Raw genomic sequence first — 22,405 nt, forward strand, 5'->3', positions numbered from 1 at the left:
GCATAGTTCAAGTTGAATACTTATTCATAATAGGTATTTGTTTTTCTTACATCCAGGTACGGAGAAGCTGTAGAATTCAACTGCATACGATGTGTGCAACTAATGCAAAGAACTTTCGACATCCAGGCCAAATAGGTAAGTGAAACTTTGTTCTCAATATATAGCCACAACGCTTGTCCTCAAATTAACAGCGAACGATACAGACGCATGGCAAGAAAACATTAGACTCGAAAATTTCATTCGCCGATTTAAAAGCAACAAACAATATCAGTCGATGATCTGGACCAGTTTACAATGTTCAAATTCATGCTGTGAGGGAGAAAGAAGTTCTGGGCACTGTAACCACATCACACCAACCCGACGGTGAACATCATCGGCCAGGTTCCAGCGGTCCGCCGGACAAACTAGTTACCCCGGCCAACTGGAGGCAACAGCATTTTGTAATAAGTGAAGGAGCGCGAAGCTCATCCCTCCACTAAATAAGAAGTACTAACATTCACTCTTCGACTGCGACAGTTGTGGTCGAAAGCAGTACATTGACACAAGTTACTATGACAAGAAACGAGCCACAACAAGAAGTGTGGAGACACTGCGAACAAGGCTGTAAATCCATAGAATACAATCCGCCAAGACAGAACGGAAACGGTAATAGAAGAGCTTCTAGCTTACCTGTTCTGGGTTCTCTCCTGCCAGCGGCGATTCCTTCCTATCTTCTGGCACCGGAATGGCAAGCGATGACGTCATCATTACCAAGAGGAGCGTTGCTATACTTCCCAGATGCATCTGTAAATATTGAACACAGGAATTAACGTCTCTGATTTCGTTCAGTCAGTGCGCTACAGTGCTTAATGCATTGGTGCAGAACAGGGGTGGATTAACCCGGGACAACAAACAAATCTGTGTACATACTGTTAGTAATCATACTTACAATGCTTTTTTGTCCTAATTGGAAATAGTTTCCTCAGATTCATTTTCAGTGTTACCGGCCTCCGTGGCGGAGTGGTAGGCACGGGGGTCCTGGATTTGAATCTCGGTCTGGACATGGGTGTTCAACGTGGGTGTTTTTTCATCAATTTCAACATATCATCAATCATCCTCATCTTCACGGTTAGCCAAAAGTGGCAGAAAAGCGATGTAAAATAAAGCAAATCAATACAATCATTTTCAGTGATTATTTTTAAGTTTGCTATTCCTTATTTCTAATAACTCCATCTTCCCTAAAATTAACTGAATTAATTGCACAACCACTTTTTTCATCATCATCATCATCACCATCATCATCATCATTATATTATTTATTTGCAGTGGGTCACAGTTAAGCTTACAATACACTTTGTCCTTTTCCTAAGTATAAAAAAACGCTTTTTGCCCTACATGCATTAATATGTTAAGCTATGCAATTGTGCTAAATAAAATACAAAAGGGGAAAGTTCAAGACACATTATTTTGTAAAATTTTATATTCATTTCTCCGAATTCAAATTTCCAATTTTTGTCCTCCATTCAAGAATTACCATCCACTTCACGTATACCACAGTATGTTTTCCTCTTTGGTTTATTTTACTGTTGCCTACTCATTCTAATTTCCTACACGTATCATAAAACAAGATATAGTTTCTGAGACATGGCGTGTCTTAAATACTGACGACCAGTGACGGTGCCAGCACGATTAGCCAAGAGGCACAAAACGCGAAGTAAAATAAACTAAGTCAATCAATGAATCATTTTCCTAAGCCATTATTGATAGGAATAATATCACAGACTTGCTATTCATATGAACAGTACAAAATATACACCATAAAACTACATTCATTATGAACTCGCTGGATATACGTATAAATGCCACACGTAACACCATTTCTATGTAAAGAGTGTTAATCCTTTTTTGCTAAATTGAGAAACTGAACCACAACAAAAAAAACTACCATAAGATACATATGTTTGTGTGAGCAGCTACAACCTTGTTTAAATCCAAAGGTTTTGCAAGTTCTTTCTTAAAGGACAGAATAGACAGAGCACTCAAACTCTTGTTACTTATTCGATTACGAAGGTAACACTTGATTATCTTGAAACAGCCGTTGATGTGGGTATGCACTTTTTAATAACACAAAGCTTATAAAATTCGGAATAGGTAATTTTGAATGTTTCAACAATTGCAAGCAGCTGAGTTCCTTTCTGTCCCATAATGTGCCATAACTCTAAACTGTCCAAATCACAACATTAGGCAGCGGCAAAAGATTGTAGCTTTCCGTTCTTCAGAAAAGCGGCAATAACTTAATTAAGAAGGCATCAAATAAACAATAGCACCCTTGAATAAAAATGTGTTCATACCATTTTTCTACAACGGTCAAATATCTTACCTTTTCTTGATCAAAGACTGGAATTCATAACATAGGGCTAAAAATATGTAGGATTTGAGGGAAACTGTCTGCTTAGGAGCTGCCACTCTCAAGCAGGGACTGCGAACCGAATTTGAACTCGAACTGAAACATACTCCAGTTCGACTTATAGTTCGCACCCGAACCTGAACTGAAATGTTTCGCTACATTCTGGTTCACCATAACCCTCCGTGTACTGTCAATTTAAGTTCTGTTTCGGAATAAAACTTCGTAGTGAACAATTTTGGTCTTTTGGGGGGTGCCAAATCCGAAAATTTGGAAATAGATAAGATCCGAAATGCCATTAAGGCAGTGTTTCTCAAACTTTTTGCCTGAGAGTCCTCCTTGACATAACTGAATATTTCTGTGTACCCGTTATTAGGGCCGTTATTTAAAGATTATATATAGATATATTGAAATAACTGCCATTTTGATACCTTATATATATATATATATATATATATATATATATATATATATATATATATATATATATATATATATATATATATATATATATATATATAGTTGGGTCATTCCATGTCAAATGATTTGACTCAAATCAACACAATTTCTCAAAAAGTGAAAATTGTACAAGGTAGAAAAAAATTCTCAAAATAAGTTTATACCATCATCTAATAGTAGCCAGAATCTTGTTTTGGAATCATGAGATATAAGAGGTATAATGTGATTAGATTGCTTTATTTATTATGATTGTATGTACAGTACAATTTCTATCAATTGAAGTTAAATTTCTTAGTAGAAGATACGTAACTTTTTTGACAGTTAATTTTCATCCCGTTGTTTTGTTTGATGCCATTTTGAACTGAATCAACTACAGTAAAAGTGACGCGGCGGATTCATATAAACTTTTCGTTTTTATTTCACAGATAATTACAAAAAAAAATACAATTGTCAGTACAATGTGAGATACAGTTCTTAAATGAAGAAAATGTAAAAGTTACTCAGTATTTTTCTCGATCTCAAACATAGCAAAACGCGTCCAGATCCTTAACATTTGGGTCTGGAAACGGTTTAAGTTAGAGAACTGAAACTGAACTGAAAACTTTCATTCCGGGCCAAACTGGAAGTGAAAGTTCAGACCATCCAATTACAGTTCGGGTAGATATGCTCCGGTTTCGTTCCAATTTTAGTTCGAGAACTGAAAATGAACAGAAGGGTTTCATTCCGGGCCGAACTAGACGTACAGCCTTAGATCATTCCAGCTACGGTTCGGATAGATATGCTCCGGTTTCATTCCAGTTTCAGTTCGAGAACTGAAAGTGAACCGCAATGTTTCATTCCGAGCCGAACTGAAACTGAAACTAAAAGCAGGTTTCAACTGCAGTCCCTGCTCTCAAGGAACAATAATATTTTCTCTACAAATTTACCTCCACTAGGAGACAAATACATTGACTACAGTTAGAACTCTTGTACTGGGCATTTTGTTCGGTGAGAATAACTGCTTAATATTTTTTTTCCAGAATATATCATTCATAAATACTTATCAGAATTGGATCAATAGTTTTACATATGCTCCTGCACGGAATCAAATTAGGTCACTATTACGGTACTGCAGAAATGATTTTCTAACCTCACAAATGATAATTAATTAACATGTAGGGTTAGGATTCGGAGCAATAAAATTGCCCAAGCTTGCTGATTCTCGCACAGTGTTGCAATTATTTGATTGGGTTTGTATCAAGGTGTATTGATTTAAATGATGTTGATCTAAATTAGGAATTAAAAAAACATACAAGCAATTTTAAGGGTAATTTTTGTTTAAGAAAATCGATTTAAATAAAAAATATCGTCAAAAACGTTCTTTTTTTAAAATAAAAATCGTTACTTTAACCCGCCTTGGTTTGAATTAAGGTCCACTATATACTCAGAGGCTAATCGGGACCAGAGCTACAGCCTCTAGAGGAATACGAACCACTTGATGAGATCTTACCTTCACCGGGGATAGAACCCGGGATCAAGGCAGCATTATCGTTAGATAAACAGTACTGGGAACTCAATTTTAATATTTTCAATTCTGGAGAATTTAGTGGGGTAAAGGCAGCCAAGTGCACCACATAACCCTCACCTTCGGCTGTGATCAAGAAAGTGTGAGGCCCTAACTCTACAACCCCTATACGCTATCATGACGTAATGCAAAGCACAGGGGAGAACTTTAATTTTTTATTTATCATTTAAGAATTAGGTTGTTTGTGTACTCTTTCAATCTTCAACATCATATATCTCCCTCTCGAATATTTCCTGCGATAAGGATAGATATAACGATGAAACCAAAGACGAAAGATCGCCAATACTTGGGCAATTGCCGGTACTCGAATGAGGAACTAACAAACAGAAAAGAAACATAAGGTTTCTTTAGATTTTGAACGTTTTCCTACTTATAAAAATGCATTTGTCACATCTGCTAGACCTATTCCGAAATACAGGGTGAGTCAAAAGTCAATGACCACCCCTTATAAAATGAAAGGGAGTGTAGATTGCAGCAATTCCTCATGGTAGTAATATGTTAGGCCTAGGGGGAAACTTTTTGGTGCATGTCATGACAACGTCCGCCATCTTGGATCCAACTTCATTTCTTTAAATGGGAAGGGGGGCATGTGGGGCATGATTTAGGGCTAGAATTTCACCAGGAATGGTGAAGTCAGATTTGTGAAAACTTTAATGATAAGTAAGTTATGGGCATATGAAAGTTACACATAATACTACACAGTTAGCTCTAGGTATATGTCAGCACTCAAAGATCAATCTCACAGCCACTGCACACGTCCACCTAGCAGAAAGGCATCAGATTTCGTAGCATTTTTGGTGACTCATGATTGGCCAATTATTTGGTATCAAATTACTACTTGCCACTGTTATCCAGGCATATCTGAAGCTGCCCTCCACTTTGAACACATCGTAATAATGTAACTTTGCGATCTAACCGAACTCGATTATGATTTGCTTATTTTATTTCACTTTTTGTGCCACTTTTGTCCGATTGGGATGAGTGCTGATATGATGAAGTTGATGAATGCACACTCCTAAACATCCATGCTAAGGCCGCGATTCGAACCTGGGACCACGGGGGCAGGTATACCGAACTAGAGAATGTACTTGAACATTGTACTTGCCTCAATCTAAGTTTTGACATGGAAAATGTAAAATTCTGTTTTGTTTTGTTTGATGTTTTCGATCGAAATGCGTCTACCGTACTGCAAAAATCTAAGGGGGCTGAGAGCTGCTTCGGGGGCTTCAACCCCTACCCCCCTTTAGCTCTGTCCCTGTATATGACCTAATTACTATTCTAGAATCCTATCCTGCTACCTAATCATTTACTCAGAATTGGCGTAGTTATCATCTGTGGCGTTAGTACTTATCGATCCAAATAGATGGCGGAAAACAGTTATGAGTAATGATAAATAAAAACAGCATTATATTTGTTAATATATCTAACATGTAAACACAGTTTTACATGTTTTATATTTCTAAAATGTGTTTTCAGTGCGTGATAAATGACGACAGAAAGTTCTTCATTTCTTATATTAACTGGCTAGCTGTCATAGTAAACAGACTAATATTTCTATTAAATAATAGGTTGGATTCCCCCCCACATTAGTTTGGAAATTTTAGAACCTGTTTATGGGATTTTTATAATTGTAAAATAGAAAATGCTGGTTATGTTATAATGGAAGAATCAACATAAATTAACATGTACATCTTTACATCTGTTCAGATTGAAATGCGATTCCATGGACGTGACATTATTAGAACGTCTGAATTTTGCCAAAAATAAAAGAAATAATAGAACTGGAGCCTGTTAATGTTCCGATAACGTTATTTGGCAGTGTCTGCATAATTGTTTTCAGTCGAGCAGGCCTCATCGTAAAGAAACTGGCACCAGAAACTCAAATTGATTATATTGTGTGAATATCGTGAAAACATCACGACACACTCGTGAATTTTCATGGTCTACAACTTCATTTTAAAGACATTCAAATGGAACTCTTTGTATGTATTTGTGGATATTTCAGGATAAAGTAACATACCACAAATAAGAAAAATTTAAGGAAAAATATTAGAAATGGAACTTATTCTCTTAAGCGAGTCATATCCAGTGATGTGCGTCTACGCGTAAACAACGATAGTCTACATTCTACAATTAGACTATTTTATACACGTAGTTAACGTAATCTACGTAAACAACATGGCGGAAGGTGAAAATTTAGCTATGGGCGCTGTGGAAGTAAAACAAAATTATACTGCGTATCAGTTGCTGATGTGTAAGGAGAACTTTTCATACTGTCCCTTCAAAATTCGAACAATTTCTCACCTAAGAAAGAAACCTAATATAGGAAATATTCTAGTGTGTTATGGGAAAAGACTAATTTTGCCTCACGACTGACATCTGTTGTTTGTTCGGCACACTATTTATCATCTTCCATAGTTGGTGATTGAAGAGAAGAGAAATTTTGTTGTAAATAGGATTCTTGTCAGTTCGTTAGGAACCAATATAATTGAAAATGTCACTTTCCTTTCATGAAAGCCTTGAAAGTTAATGTAAATGCACATTAGATTGTCTACGTAGGTTATGTAAACTACAACCCAATGTAATCTACACGTAGATTACGTGTAGACAACTCATGTAGACGTAAGCTTATAGTCTACGGAATATCACTGGTCATAACTCTTATCATCTGTGTCTACACGGAAAGTCAAAGGAGGGGTTACTTGAACTCCCAGGAATAGGGGAAAATGTCACCTTATTATTTTCTTCTCTTTTTTCTAGCTTTCGATTCTTTCAACATTTTTCATATTTCCTTGTTGTGCTCACTTCCCTTCCTCTTTATCATTTCTTTTTCTTTGTATTTATCACATTTTTTGTGTCACCTTCTCCTTTATCTTACGCTTACTCTGCCATGCTTCCTTAGTTTTCCTTTCGTCTCTCTCTCTCTGGTTTCTTTATTTCTCTCTCTCCTTCTATCTTTCTGCCGACTCCGTAACGAAGTGGCTATCACAACGGGCTACGACGCCAGGGGTGTCTTTATCAATATCATCATATCGTCATTCATACACGTCGTCGCGATTAATAAAAAGTGGCAAAAAAGCGAGGCGAAATAACAAAAAATCAAATTGACTCCACAGCCCGGTAACGGTCCGAAGACCGGCGTTTGTGAAATACTGGAACTACATTCTTTAATCTTCATTATTTTTTTCTCTATTCCTTATTTCACACCCACACACACACACAATAAATATATATATGTGTATTCGGAAATTTCCCTTAAGAACTCCTAGGGCTAGTAGAGGAGACTGAGTAGACAATATTTGGAATAGGAACCCATGTCAGGAAACGTACCGTTTCCGTGCTACAACCATGACAATGTGTCGGATGTGCCTGTGTTGGTATGCAACCGGGTAGGCAGTACATGACGTCAGATGGCACGTGACGTCTACCCTGCCGCGATATCCTGTCTGGAGTCCCATTCACGTGCCTGTGCGTCTCCGATAAACATGGTTAAGTACATGTTTGCAGAATACAAGGACATGATCCTTGTGTAAGACGCAGCGCAGCGGAAAGGAATGGAAGAGCAGCTCGTCGGCTGTATCAAGAGCGTTATCCACAACGTGCGACTCCATCGTATACACTTTTGGCCAGCATTACGCAACGGCTTCGAGAACGAGGTAGCTTCACCGCCGACAGGAAGGACTGTGATGCTCCAAAGAGACGTCGCACGTCCGAATTGGAAGAGGCTGTACCGCACCACGTTGAACAGGACCCGTCAACAATTACGCGAACAATTGCGCGCGCAATGGATGTTTCTCGCAGCATCGTGTGGGAGGTTCTGCATGAGCAACAACTACATCCTTACCACCACCAAAGGGTACAGACTTTGAGACCAGTCGATTTTGTACCACGTGTTAACTTCTGCACCTGGTTTCTGCACCGCTGCATCGACGAGCCCCAGTTTTCACGTCGAGTTCTGTTCAGAGATGAATATAAATTCGCTAGGGAGTGTGTTCTCAATTCTCGAAACAACCATGTCTGGGCAGACGAAAACTCTGATGCGACGCATGTCCGGGGATTCCAGCACAGATTTGCTATCAATGGTTGGGCAGGTATTCTGGACGGTCATGTGATCGGGCCGTGCCTTCTTCCATCCAGGTTAACTGGTGTCGCGTACTTGATCTTCCTACAGGAAATATTGCCCCTGTTCTTGGATGCTTTGCCATTGAACGTCCGTCAGGAACTGTGGTTTCAGCACGATGGCGAACCGCCTCACATTACACGTGACGTTCGGAGATATCTTTACCGAAGATTCGGGATGAAATGGATAGGCCGAGGTGGTCCAACTACGTGGCCGCCACGATCGCCGGATATAACTCAATTGGACAATTTCTTGTGGGGTCGTATGAAGAGTATGGTGTACGAGACTCCTGTAGAGACAGAGGAAGAACTGATGGCACGAGTTATGATCGCTGCACAAGAGATTGACGGGACATCAGGTGTGATGGAGCGAGTGTACTGAAATATGATTTTTTGGTACAATGTGTGCAACGACGTTGGTGGTCGTCACATCTAGCCACTGTTGTAGTTGAGCAGTGCCGTATGCAACACATTCAGTGCAGAAGACAGAAACAAATTGTTACGTTCCACTGTCGCCACAGGTGTTATTGTGATCAATGAATAGTAAGTTCATTTTTTGTTCCCTTGGCATTGTTACCAAATAAATTGGTTTGTGTACCTAGGTATTATGGACTGAGTCACACGTCATTCACTTCTGTACCTTACGTAACCCCTCATTTGACATGGTTGTAATAAATGATTACACTTTAGGTCATCAGGTTATCTTCTGACGTCATGTACTGCCTACCCAGTTGCATACCAACACAGGCACATCCGACACATTGTCATGGTTGTAGCACGGAAACGGTACGTTTCCGGACATGAGTTCCTATTCCAAATATAGTCTACTCCGTCCCCTCTACTAGCCCTATGAGTTTGTAAGGGGAATTTCCGAGCACCCTGTATATGTACGAACTATCGTGATTCGATAGTTCTTCCACTTATCATGAAGTTGATTCATTTACTGCCGTGGCATAATCTTTGGGGATTTGAAGTTTCTTTTTAGCAATAGAAGTAGCAGAGAAGCCGCGTCCCAAATCATCCTGAGAAAATGAGAAAACTGGGGCACAAAACCAACCGGAGATGCGCCGTCAGCGATTCGTTCCCACGACAACCGGAGTACGAGCCAAGCACCGTAACAACTTTCGAAAAGAACATGTTGACTACGTAGATGGATAACAGTTCGTCTGTAACCATTAATCAGAAGCGCCAGAAATGAATCAATTATAATATTTTGTTCAAGAACCAAAGTTATTGTTCCCATTCTTGTGGCAGTATTATTATTGCTACTTCTACTAACTTATTTGTACACTCATGTTCAGAAAGGATGATACACTAAATAGTATTAATGAGTGTGCCACTTAAACCGAACGGAAGTGAATTTTATTTTGAATAGGACACATGTTTCTTGCATGAATATTTTTGCATTTATATGAATTTCAGTGCCTTCAAACTACTTTACTTGTAATCAAGGAGTACTGGGTTTGTCAACAGGTGGAGGTAGATTGCACAGTAGTTCGGATTCCACTTGCAACTGTACGTCCAATCCCGATTAGCCTTTCTTATCATAAAGTGGGCTTCAAACAACAATTCAATCAAGCAATTCGAACGACTTTGCAAGAGCTTTTGTAGCGTATACACTGTGAACCACTTAAAAATACCACCAGAAATATTTCATGAACAACAGTAAATATTGAAAAACTACACTCGAAGATATAAAGGTATGAGAGGGGCTTGTGATTTAGTGAACACAATACGTTCAGCTACGTGAAGAGGTTCGATTTTCAACACAAACTTATGTTTCTTTAAAAGGAAACCCCATATTATTTTAGTGCAATTGAAAGTAGGGAAAAATTAATTAAGAATGGAGTTTGCTACGTTGTAATTCTTCAAGTAGTTCTCAAGTAATTTTAACGTAAAGTTAAAGCTTGAAACAAACATCTCAGAAGTAGAACTGTGCGATATTTCGATGCAGAGTCGATATTTTTAAAATATCGAAGCGTCTATATTATAAAAATATTGATGTCGATATATCGTATTCGATAATATCGACGTCAATATCGATATTCAATAAGTCGATAATATCGATATCGACATGTTAAATATCAACGTATCGGATATCGAATATCGATATCGAATATCAATATATTGAATATCGACGTATCGAATATTTATAGCATAAATACTATGACAGATAGATTGTCTTGGTATAGAGGTGTCCCATAAGTCTGGACCCATAGGAGAAAACACATAGAAAATACAGAGTGTGTTCAAATTGTTCGCCATTGCATCGCAAATACACAGTTTAAGACTAAATCTCTCCTCCTGCAATACTTTATGGGTTAAAGTCGCAGAAATTTGAGGACTCGCCTCCCAGTGCATTCTAGATTTTGATCTTGTTCGCCGTGGCTTTTAGGTGGCCCCACAAATCCAAATTGAGCGGAGTTAGATCTGGGTTTCCTGGAGACCATTTCATTCATCCACAGCGTACAGTCCAATATGAGACAAAAAGTATGTTTAGGCAATGTCGCATTGTAAGCACGTTATGCGGAGGTGCGTCATTGTGTTGAAAACTCCTATGTTATACTACGTTTTTTCTGCCACTTTTGGCTAATCGATAAGATGAGAATGAATGGTAATAAGTTGAAATGGAAAGAGCAATCACAACACTAGCCCCACGGAGGATTATACGGACTGTGGGTGCAGACGCTAGTGCCTCGTTAGTCTCCAAAATGCAGTCTATGGTGTACTAGGTGGTAGAGAGGTTGGCATTTGGGTATCCTCGGAAAGCGTCACGCTTTACATCCCGTGTGTGTGGGTATTGATTGATTGATTTGATTTCTTTTACTTCGCTTTTCTGTCACGTTTGGCTCATCGCGAAGATGATGATGAAGGATTATATGATGATTGGGATGGAAGGACACCCCCATAGATGAACCATGCCTAGGTCGGGATTCGAACCCAGGATCCCTGGCGTTGTAGCGCGATGTGTTTACTACCACGTGACCCAATTGCGTGAAGTCAACAGGAGTATGCCTAATGTCGGTCGTACTGTTCGCCTTGTAAACTTTCACTAGTGAACTAATTTTTCAGAAATATGCTGTAAAAGGGTATTTCAGGAAAGGGTATCAATTTTATTGAATATATTGGCAGTACATAATTTGCATTTTTATTTAGCTCGTAAGTATGTGCCATTCAGTAGATTCAGAGAATGTTCATTGCCATATCCTGAGAGCATAATTTCCCTTTATCCGATGCAAAATTTCCCTTTTTTTTCCAAAATTCCCTGCATCTTAGAAAACTGCAATTCTTGAATGCCATAACTCCATCAACCATTGTTGTTGATATTATGCCCATAGAAAACATGAATTTACTGTGCTTAAGGCACTGTGCTTCGGGCTCCGACTGCGGGACGGCATGGGTTCGAGTCCGCCTGGGTTCAGTCTCTGGGTTCCTGGCCTGTGTATAGGACCGGTGGCAATCCACCATAGTAAGGAAATTGAGGAGCTACGAGCGAGTAGCATACCCCGGTCTCCTATAACGGCTGGCGGTTCGAAGTCACAACGTCACCTTATTACCGGTTGAAGATCTCCACACCTCTAGGTAGGATTGTGGAAGGGAGATTGGCAGTCGGGAGATAGACCAAGGCCCTTCCAGGGCTGTGGAGCCATGGATTATTAATATTATAATATATATTATTGATAACAAAGATAAACCTGTTACGAAAAATTAATAAATATGAGAATTTCCATGCGAATAATAAACGTTAGGTTTATACTGGATGCATCATTACGATAATTTTAGAAGTTTTATAATGCAAATTTTCTTTTAATTTTTTTTATGGGAAGATGATTTCCCGATGAGAGAAGGGAAATTGTATATCCAACTTCCAAGAATGTAATATGTGCAACAAGAATGTTCAATAGTCCCTCAAATTTTGATTTTTTTCATAAAATTTATATTTCCCCTTTTTCCCTGCGTTAAGAGAGATTTTTCTTCATGTAGCAACACTGGACTTTCATTTCTTCTAACCTTCATCTTTCCCGCTGTAAAGCACGTGCCACGCATGCTCATAGCGTCAGCCAAGGATATCTAGCTGCACATGTTAACCCCTCTTACTTACCCGGAGTATAAGATCTTTTCGTTCGACACGTTTTTGCGAAGTGTTTCGCATTCTTATTCTCTGTAAATTGCACGCAAGGTTGGACAGGAGTCCCGTATCAGCTAACCTTGCAGAAAACCTAAAACCGGCCCGCAGCGTGCCACTCCAAGCGACAGGACGGTGCAAGGAAAGCGAGTTGGTGTTACACATGCAGACTTTTCAAAGGCGTTTGATAGTGTCGATCATGTACTGTTCTTTGAGTAATTTCTCATGTTCCCCTTATATTTCTTGACAACGGTCAGTGCTAAATTAGATTCAGCACAACCCCGCTGCTTTAGCCTTGTAATGAAAGGTTTTCTAGGTTCGATTCACGGTGTAGTCACTGAGTTGCATCTGAAGGTCGAGACCTAATTATTTTACACTCGATGGTAAAACAGGTTCTTCATAGTCTTTGCATGGCGTTTCGTAGTGAGTCAGCTTTCAATTGTATTATGTAAACGTTAATTCACACTCATCTACCACCCAGAAAAGTGACGTAAAATATGAAAAATACAATAAAATTAAGAGATATAATCGGAGGATGCTAGAGGAAGATTTATGAACTTTTAATTTATAGATGCAGGCCATTTGTCTGCCATACTTATTGCTTGAATGAATGACAGGAATAAAATGATAAAACTTTTGATTTAAATTAGGAGTATTTTCATGCCCGTCCTAGGGCCTCCCCCATGGCGCAGTGGTAGCGTCATTGCCTTGTAATCAAGGGGTCCCGGGTTCGATACCCGGTGGAGGCACAAGTGGTTCGGATCCCACTTTAAACTGTAGGTCCAGTCCCGATTAGCCTTACTGTGCACAAAGTGGACTTAAAACAGCAACTCAAACCAAACGCAACTCATGCCCGTCCTTTTTGTACCATACCGACCTCCATGGCAGAGTAGTTTGAACATCACGTTATGACGCCAGTAGTCCAGGGTTCGAATCCTTGCCCTTTGCATGGTTGTTCTTTGTGAGTGTCCTTTCATCTATTTCATCACATCATTATTCATCCTCATTAGCCATAAGTGGCAAAAAATTGACGTAAAATAACATAATTCAATCGATCAACCAATTTTTGCTCCAAAAAGTACTTAGACTGAGTATGACCTTTTCTTCAGTTATTCGATAATGATAAAACCGTTTATCTTAATTATGATATCGTAATATTTTTAGACCAGAACAAGGGAAAGAAAATTATGTATTTGTAAGAGCTTAGACCTGCAAGCATTAAACTAACTAACTAACTAACTCTCTAGCCTTCTTGAACCCGAAGGTTCATGGCTGCAGCAACATAGGCCTTCCATCTGTCCCTATCCTGAGCAAGATATACATATATAGTCTTTTCCATCCCTACCGATTTCCTTTAGGTTCATCTCAACGTTACACCCCCATCTTCGTCTTGGTCTTCCTATTGGTCTCTTACCATCAGGTTTCCCAACAAGAATCCTGTAAACTCTTCATTCCTCTCCGATTCGTGCCACATGGCCTGCCCACCTAAGTCTTCTTGATTTAAACCAGTAAATAACCAAAATCGAAGTTTTACTCATTACTTATTTTCCCATATCCACAACAATAATATTTTTAAGATAATGTGTGTAATCAACTATTAAAATATGGATTGGTAGAAAGTACAGTGCCTTGAATAACTTAGTGTGGAAAACGACCCAAGAAACTGGTTTCCGAGACGGATGAGAACATACATGGCAGTGCGATCAGTATCGGTGCTAATTTCCTTATGAAAGTGATGCGGCTCTGTTAGTTTTTGGAATATATTATGTAGATTTGTTTGTCTTGAAAGGCGGTAAGTGAATTGATAGAAACAGTTATATTTCTGGAGTGATTTGCAGTCACGAAATGGCATTAATTTGGAAAGAAAAGTAAAATAAAATGAATAAATAAATAGCATGCGTGCGTAACACAAGAAGAAACATCGCAATGTGATTCCGGACGTCAGATGTTGGATTGTGTACTAGAGTTTATTTTTCTATGTTATTAGAATATAAATAGTATCCTGAGAGATATTTCATACCAAGGCGACAAACCACAAGTGTCGCTTGAAAGCGAGCAGTCGGTAATCAATGCAGTCTTTCGAACCGTAGGGACACAAGCTCTGACTGCACCGTTTCCTCAAGGAGATTTTTGACCAAAGCGACAAACGATACGAGGATTTCACACCAAAGCTACACGGGTCCTTCGGTTCAAGGCAACTTTCATACCGGAGCGACACTCGACACATGTCGCTTGGAAACGAGCCAATCAAGAGCAACATTTCACATTGTAAAGGCATGACGGGCAGCACAGGCCGGCGTTCGGTTGATGAAATCCTCAAGCGATAAGTGTCGCGTGTCGCTTTGGTGCGCAATATCCCTAAAGCAAGACACTCATTGCATCGAACAACAAACCATGGCAACACGTTGCAAGCTATTGAGGAAATGGCCCAGTTTCAGCGACACGTGTGGCTTATCGTGTCGCCTAGATCTGTTGTTCGCAAAATTAGCAGCAAACGCTTGCTAATAGACTGAAGTGCCGCTTCAAGGCTGTCGCTTGTCACTTAGTTGGGAACTCCCCCTGTAGCGCGTCGCTTCGGTCTCAGCACCCTTCCATTAAGGAGCTTTCCGACGGAAGTAACAAGTAGCATGCGAATACGACATATGAACGTGTCGTTTGCTATTTCGTCCCTCATGCGCAATGAATGCTATTTTAGTCTGGAAGTGTGAACATCCCGTGTCGCTTGTCCCATTGGTCTGAAAGTTTCCTTACACTCATGTCAATGGCATCAAGGACGTTTTGTGGGTTTTCCCTTGTCGTTTCATGCAATCATCATTACCATCATTGCCGAGATTAATTTAAAGCGGAAGAAAAGAGACAGGAAATATAAAAAATATAAATGCTTCAGTGTGTACATCTTTAAAGAAATGATGATGATGATGATAAAAATTATGAACCTAATTCATACACAAAAATTCAGTTGCCAAGAGCATTCCACGCGTATTTTTTCTCCCGTTTTATTAAGGAAAGTATAACGATAACAGGACGTGGTCGGCTGTATAGAATGTTTGTTAATATCTTCGCGACCACTGTACTAAATATCATATCAATTATCACATTAATAGAAATGCTTCATGTAAAAGAATCAAACGTTGCAGCGAAAACTCCATTTACCTCAATTATAAGCAGACGAATACCATGCACCGAGACCAACACCAGCGCCTCTAGCGGTATCATATTCGAGTGGAACTAGCCAGGGGGCTCAGAACCGTGCCGTTTTCCACACTACGTTATTCAAGGCGCTGTAGTAGAAAGATTTTTAGAACTTAAGAAATATTTTCGAACGAAGTGCCTTCTACCAGATTCCCACCCTTAAACATTAAGACATACGCCCCTGCAACTCCGTAAGGGGTAGCATGTAAAAGCAAAATTGCTCGTTTTGACCCACGTCATACATTTATGTGCATTAGAATATTGCATGGGACCACTTCGTTCGCTCGTACCCGTCCGAGTCTGAAAGCCTGGAGAGTATACAATGGAATATCATTTTAATGTCACAATAATCATAGACACAGAAATATGTGAAATATCCGTCTTGGCAGTTTCAGCCCACAATCATCTGTTTCACTTTGATATAACACTGTGTATTGGTAAGACAGACGAAAATACATTTTAACATGGAAATAATGACTAAGTTTACTTAAGCTTCAATTTCCCTGTGTCTTTCACCTCACGATCCATATTTGAGGACCTACCACAGTCAAATTACAGTTGTACGTAAACAACTGGTCGTCGAGCGTATACCGCCCGTTTTGCTTGTTCGAGCATTAATGACTGGAGAGACAGAAGCTCTCAATTCCGTACGCTATCTAGCGTCGTCCGTGGAAACTATTTGGCACTCGACCGAAATGTTCTTTCTGCAGCTCTCTAGTACGCAGGATTTTTTTTTTCGGAGGAGGCGGGGATTGTAAAGGTGGATAATACGTAGCTATGTTCTAGGAGGGGGGTACATATCAAAATATTTTGTAATTACGATTATTAACCACCGGCCTCCGTGGCAGAGTGGTTAGAACATCGCGCTATGACTCAAGGGGTTCCGGGTTCGAACCCCTACCTGAGCATGGGTATTTGTGAGTGTCCACTCATCACATCATCATTCATCCCCATATACGCGATTAGCCAAAAGTGGCTGAAAAGCGAAGTAAAATAAACTAAATCAAATCAATAAAAACATTTTTGACCTTCGCTTCAAAATTTGTGTATAGATAAAATTGGATGTTGGAGGCCATTTTAATGGGAGTGGGTTGTATTCAACTTTGTTTTCCCCCATAGTTTTTTATTGAAAATTTTGATTTTCCTAAAATTTCGGTGCGGATATAGCCCCATTATCTCCCCCTTGTTTACGCGTAGCGTAGAGTTCAACGCTAGAGTAGGAAAGTATCCTCTGTCACACTGTTGTGTATATTCATGTGCAATTTACTCATGTAAGGGTGTTTCATAAAGTGCGCAGGTTTTAAATAGCTTGTCATTATTTTGTTTGAAGGTTGGCAACACTGTTCTTATCATTTTCTTTTATCTCTTATCATTCCGATTATTAATTGAGCAATTGTTTTTTTCTTGAGATGTTCAGTTGAGTTGCCATGGAGCGGTTCACTATCGAGCAAAGCGTCGTTAATTTGAAAACACATTACAGAAACGGGGAATAGTATGCAGAGACGGCTCGTAAACTGTCAACAATGCGGTAGCTATGCATTGTTTGCTTAACGGATGTATATTCCTGACACCCCGACAACAATAGAAAAGTACAGGAAATCAGATATTCACGGTATCCAGCTCATCTAGAGCAGGCCACTCCCCGTTTCTGTAATGTGTTTTCAAAATAAAGACGCGTTCCTCGATAGTGAACTGCTCCATGGCAACTCAACATCTAAAGAAAAAAAAACAATTGCTCAATTAATCAATTTCAGACCTAAGCGACAAGCAGGGGTTTACACCGAAGTGACCAGCGATACGGACTCCTTCAGTCTATAAGCAAGCATTCGCCGCGCATGCGCCAACAACAGACCGTGGCGACACGACAACGCCACTGGGAAAACGACCCAGTACGAACGACACGCAAGCGACAAGCGATACGTGCATCTTGTCGTGCCTATCCGTTATGAAAAGTTGCATTGGTTACTGAGAGTTCGCTTCCAAACGTCGCTTCTTGTTCCCTGTCGCGTGTCGCTTGAGGATTTCACCAATAGAACGAAGGCTTGTCATACAGTTACGGTCTGTAAAGTTTCCTTTGATTGGCTCGTTCCCAAGCGACATATATCGCTTCGAACTGTAAGCTGTCTTAGATTTGCCATAAACTGGTTGTTTAATGGTGAACTGAAGAGGTTGTTCTGTTCTCCTTTCCTGATGCGGTAAGCTGGCTTGTGAGAAGAGTCGAGGTTGTTGGTTGTTGAAGCGATACTTGATAAGCTTGGGTAGTGACTCCATTTGTCTGTTGTCACGAAAAAGTTAAAAATACATGAAAAGGTTGTAGAATAAATTAATATTCATAGACAACTTACTAAAACGCCGTAATGTTTAGCGTAACATACTACATAGCCCGGGATTCCAGTTTCGAATGTTTGGTAAGGTATGAAAGTGTCCAATTATCTAATTGTTGAGTTCAATAATCATCTTCATCTCCGCGATCAAACTAGGAAAGTAGAAGAGCTGCGAAAAATAACCAGATTAGTTTCTAAAATGTAACTTGCTACGTATTGAAGCTTTTTGAAGCATTTAAAGTGATACAGATCTATAAAGTGTGGAAACACTCAGAAGCGGCAAGTACATGAAAGGTACAATCCCAATATTCGCATGGAATGTATGAGGATACCATGATGACACCACTCGACTTGGCAGCATATGGGAAAGACTAGTATGGTCGACCTCGGACCTATTTTATGCACAAAGGCTCACCGAGATTGAACATAACGGTTTCGTGTAGCTCTTGAATGAATCCCGATACTACTTACAGAGGTTCGAGCCCATCATAAAAGGCAGCTGCCACATACATGCATGGCATTCATCATAAAAGAAAGGGAATATTCACTTTATGCAATCGTTTCACTTTCCACAGCGCCTCTTATGAAACTTTCTAATTCTAATTCAACAGTTTGCGAAACCAGTGGTCTTCGGTTCGTATTTCTGTTAAAGCATTCGAACAGTTTAACTGCTATGATGACTAAGCTCTTCACGAATTGTAAACCTATACCCCTGTGCATTGCTCCATGCTATGAAAGCACATTCTTCACCCAGGTATAAATACTAGAGGTGATGTAATCAGCAGCACGCTCCGGCCACATTTACCCTTCAGGGTTGTCTGCATGTACTCTTCGATTAGAGGCTGGGTGAAACCCAGAACTGAGGGATCACTGACGTAGAAATTCCCACTCAAGTTCACCCACTCCGGGAATCAAACCCGTGTTTCCTGCGTGTCAGTTAGACATCCTATTGATTGGACCACCACAGTTCATTTTCCGTAGCCCCCGATAACATCTGCTTGCAAAAGACAATTTTGAAAGAAAATTATCATTGACTAAGTACAGTCACCAGCAAGTACAATGAGGCACCCATATCCTAAATACTTGCTTTGCTATATGGTGATATGTGTGTTACCTAACTATTCTGCGGTAACAGAAGTATGTAAGACTTAATGCGGAAGTTGAGTTACCGCAGTAAAGTTATGCAACACACACAATTACATGCATCTACATTTTTCAGGATATAGGTGTCCCTTTCTTTGCGTGTGACTGTACACAGCTGTACAGTCACCGACGATAAAAATGGAACACCTAGAGTCTGAAATACTCGCATTCCTGCAAGGTGTTATGTGTGTTGCATAACTCTACAGAGATAAGTGATCAGCGGTCGACAACAGACCACGGGACGTGGGTGAAGGGAAGTCACTGTAGCCAGTTGGATCCTCTTAAGAGTCCAATTTCAGTGCAAAATTGTCATTTATGATTTTTCACGTAAGTGCATGGCCAACATTTAGACACATGTTGCTTGTGTCTGCTGACAAAATTTCGAGCAGCCAAGGTGATATGTCCCTACACTTAAAACATATAAGCGCCAGTCATAAATCCATCAAATGCTGCTGCACATTACCAATATGGTCGAAAATGACAGATTGACATCGCATCAGTCATCAGACGTTTAATTATGACGTTTCTCATAATTATTAAATATTTTTATGATCGAAAACTTTAACGCTACCTTCTTCCAGTTATTAATATACGTACATAATTTTTTAACGGCGTAAACTTATAATGTATAGCATTGAAACATACTTCAATGAATGAGGCTTTATAATGCAGAAAACCCGGTGTAAATATCTCTTACGGTTTTCGTGATATAATTTTTCAAGGTCTGAGATGAGCGACTTTTGAAACATGCTGTACATCCTCCCCGGCAGGGCACTCATTTTTATCGTCGTCATACATGGAAAGATGCTTCCTCCAAGTTGCTTTGGGCCCAAACAAAAAAATAACTACCGTTTCTAAAACAAAATATGCATAAATATTATCAGGCAAATGGCATTGCAATATAGGTCCAAAAATTGGAACGGGATGACCTTTTCCAAGAGCACTCAAGGATCACTTAAACTTCCCTGGATTGCATTTTCGCAGACTAACAACCAGTATACTTGAGTTTGATCTTTATTTTTAAGTTAATATTATGCACAGATAAGCTAATCGGGACTGGGTATACAGGTTGGATCCGTACCACTATGTGCCTCCAGCGGATGTCAAACTCGGGACACCTTGATTGCAAGGGGACGACTTTACCACTAACCCATTGGAAAGGCCCATTCCAGGATTATCCTGTGCGGCCCTTGTATTGTGTTCTCGCCATGTGCGTTTGTGATTGTCTATCATCAATTGCATCTTATCCCCCTCCATTCCCATCGTCTTAGTTAACCAACAATGGTACCACCAATTCAATCAATCAATTCAACACAAGAAAAAACGAAATCCAATCCTTAGATGCAGTTAGTAACATCGGCAACAACCGCGTGAGATGTAAAAGACTTGTGATTTCATTTTTTGTCCTACACTTTTCTGTCACTTTTGTCTAATCGCAGTGGTAAGTATGAGTGATGGTATGATGGAATTCATGTTCTATGACCAGGCCAGGATTCGAAATCGATACCTCTGGAGTCGTAGCGCACTGTGCACTCCACCACGGTGGTCAGGGTTAAAGAATTGTGAATGAAAATAGAGGTGAACTATGTGCTTGGTAATATTCGTGTACTCCACTGTACAATAGTTCCGAAATGTGAGGATGCGGTACTCCACTACTGTAAATGTGGCGAAGTACATATGTATAGTTCAATCACTAGTGCATGCAAATAAAGACACACACATAGAAAGAGATATAATTATTGTCTTGCTAGGGATTTGAACTCGGGACCCATGACCTTGCAGCGCTTTAGCGTAACCACAGCACCACCGCCATTAGTTTGTTATTTTGACCGCTGGGTATTTACATGACTACAATAACAACAAGAAACAATTGCAAGGATTCACACTCGATATCTCCAGTTTGAACAATCCCACTGGTTCCCATAGTTTTCAAATAAGGGTAGACAGCACAAAACATGTAACATGTTATTTGCTTAGCACTTCGCGCTATGACGCCAGCAATGCTGGGTTCTTGTGAGTGTTCCTTCAACATATCATCACTCCTCTTCATCTTCGCGATTAGCCAAAGTGGCAGAAAAGCGAAATAAAATAAACCAAATCATTCAATCAAAGTAACATGCTATTTCTTACCCCATCCCAAAATGTCACGAAGAGACCAAAAAGTTTGCAAATCCCGAAAAACCAAACATGCATGCAGAAAGAAAACCACAATTTATAAATATTTACCATGCTCTCCCAGCAAGTCTTGCCAATCCCGCTAAACAAACTGTCCCGTACAGAAAGTGTGAAAGGGAAGGCAATGATTCTCCCGATATATACCTTTCTTTTGTCCTGAGGAACTTCTTTCCACACGTTTTGTTTTTTTGGTGTTTGTTTTCCTCGTCGAACTTCGATGGTACCTCCTCACTCACTGGTTCTTCCTCTTGGCCTATTGCAACGCGCACCGTCGGCAACGGAATAAGTAGCACACTGGAGGTCTTGTCGGATATGGTTCCAGTGGAGAAGGTCGAAGAAATGGCGAGGAGAGAGAGAAAGGGAGGGAAATTCCACTGGCAGGAGGAGAGGGCGTTGATAAAGAGGGGAAGGTTGAGGAGAGGAAGATTGGTAACACCGAGTGAGAGTCTTTCGGAAAGGAAAAACAAAGCAAGGTGCTTGTGTGTTACGTAACACTCGTGTACCGTTAAAAGATATTCACTACTGAGCTCTGGTGTGTCGTTATGTGCTACTAGGCCAGCCGATCCCGAAGACTTTGCCAGGATTAAAGTTGGCTAAATGTTCCAGGAAGCGAGACCAGATTTCAACCAAGTTTATATTCTGTGACTGTGTTGATGTGATTTTGACAGGCAACGGTGTACAGTGGAATCCACTAGTATTGCTCGGCAAATTGTCCATGACTATTTTCATTACTTTTTCTCTAACATCCTATGTGTTTTTAAGCAATGGTGCAGGAGTTGTAAACAGCTTGTTTTGAGTTTTCTTATAATTCTTGAAGCTTTGATCCAACATATATAAAGCCCGAATCCCACCACTCACTGACATTAATGTTCTCCATGAAGGAAGCCCCGAAGGCAAAAAATGCTCGATTGCGAATCTCC

At 39.9% G+C, this 22,405-nt stretch overlaps 1 protein-coding gene across 1 annotated transcript in view; it reads right to left on the reverse strand.

Annotated features, from left to right (window-relative positions):
* Positions 1-21,788, reverse strand: part of LOC145996754 (uncharacterized) — an 80,753-nt gene extending 58,965 nt beyond the window's left edge. Inside the window, exons 1-2 of the mRNA XM_083133283.1 lie at positions 21,537-21,788; positions 670-783 (exon numbers count right to left, since the gene is read on the reverse strand). Coding sequence (XP_082989409.1) covers positions 670-783; positions 21,537-21,539 — 117 coding nt within the window. The 5' untranslated portion in view covers positions 21,540-21,788. The remainder of the gene's footprint in view (positions 1-669; positions 784-21,536) is intronic.
* Positions 21,789-22,405: the final 617 nt, after the last annotated feature.

The sequence above is a fragment of the Lepisma saccharinum genome, chromosome 13, assembly GCF_977018435.1.
Source record: "Lepisma saccharinum chromosome 13, izLepSacc3.1, whole genome shotgun sequence".
Classification (NCBI taxonomy): Eukaryota; Metazoa; Arthropoda; class Insecta; order Zygentoma; family Lepismatidae; genus Lepisma; species Lepisma saccharinum.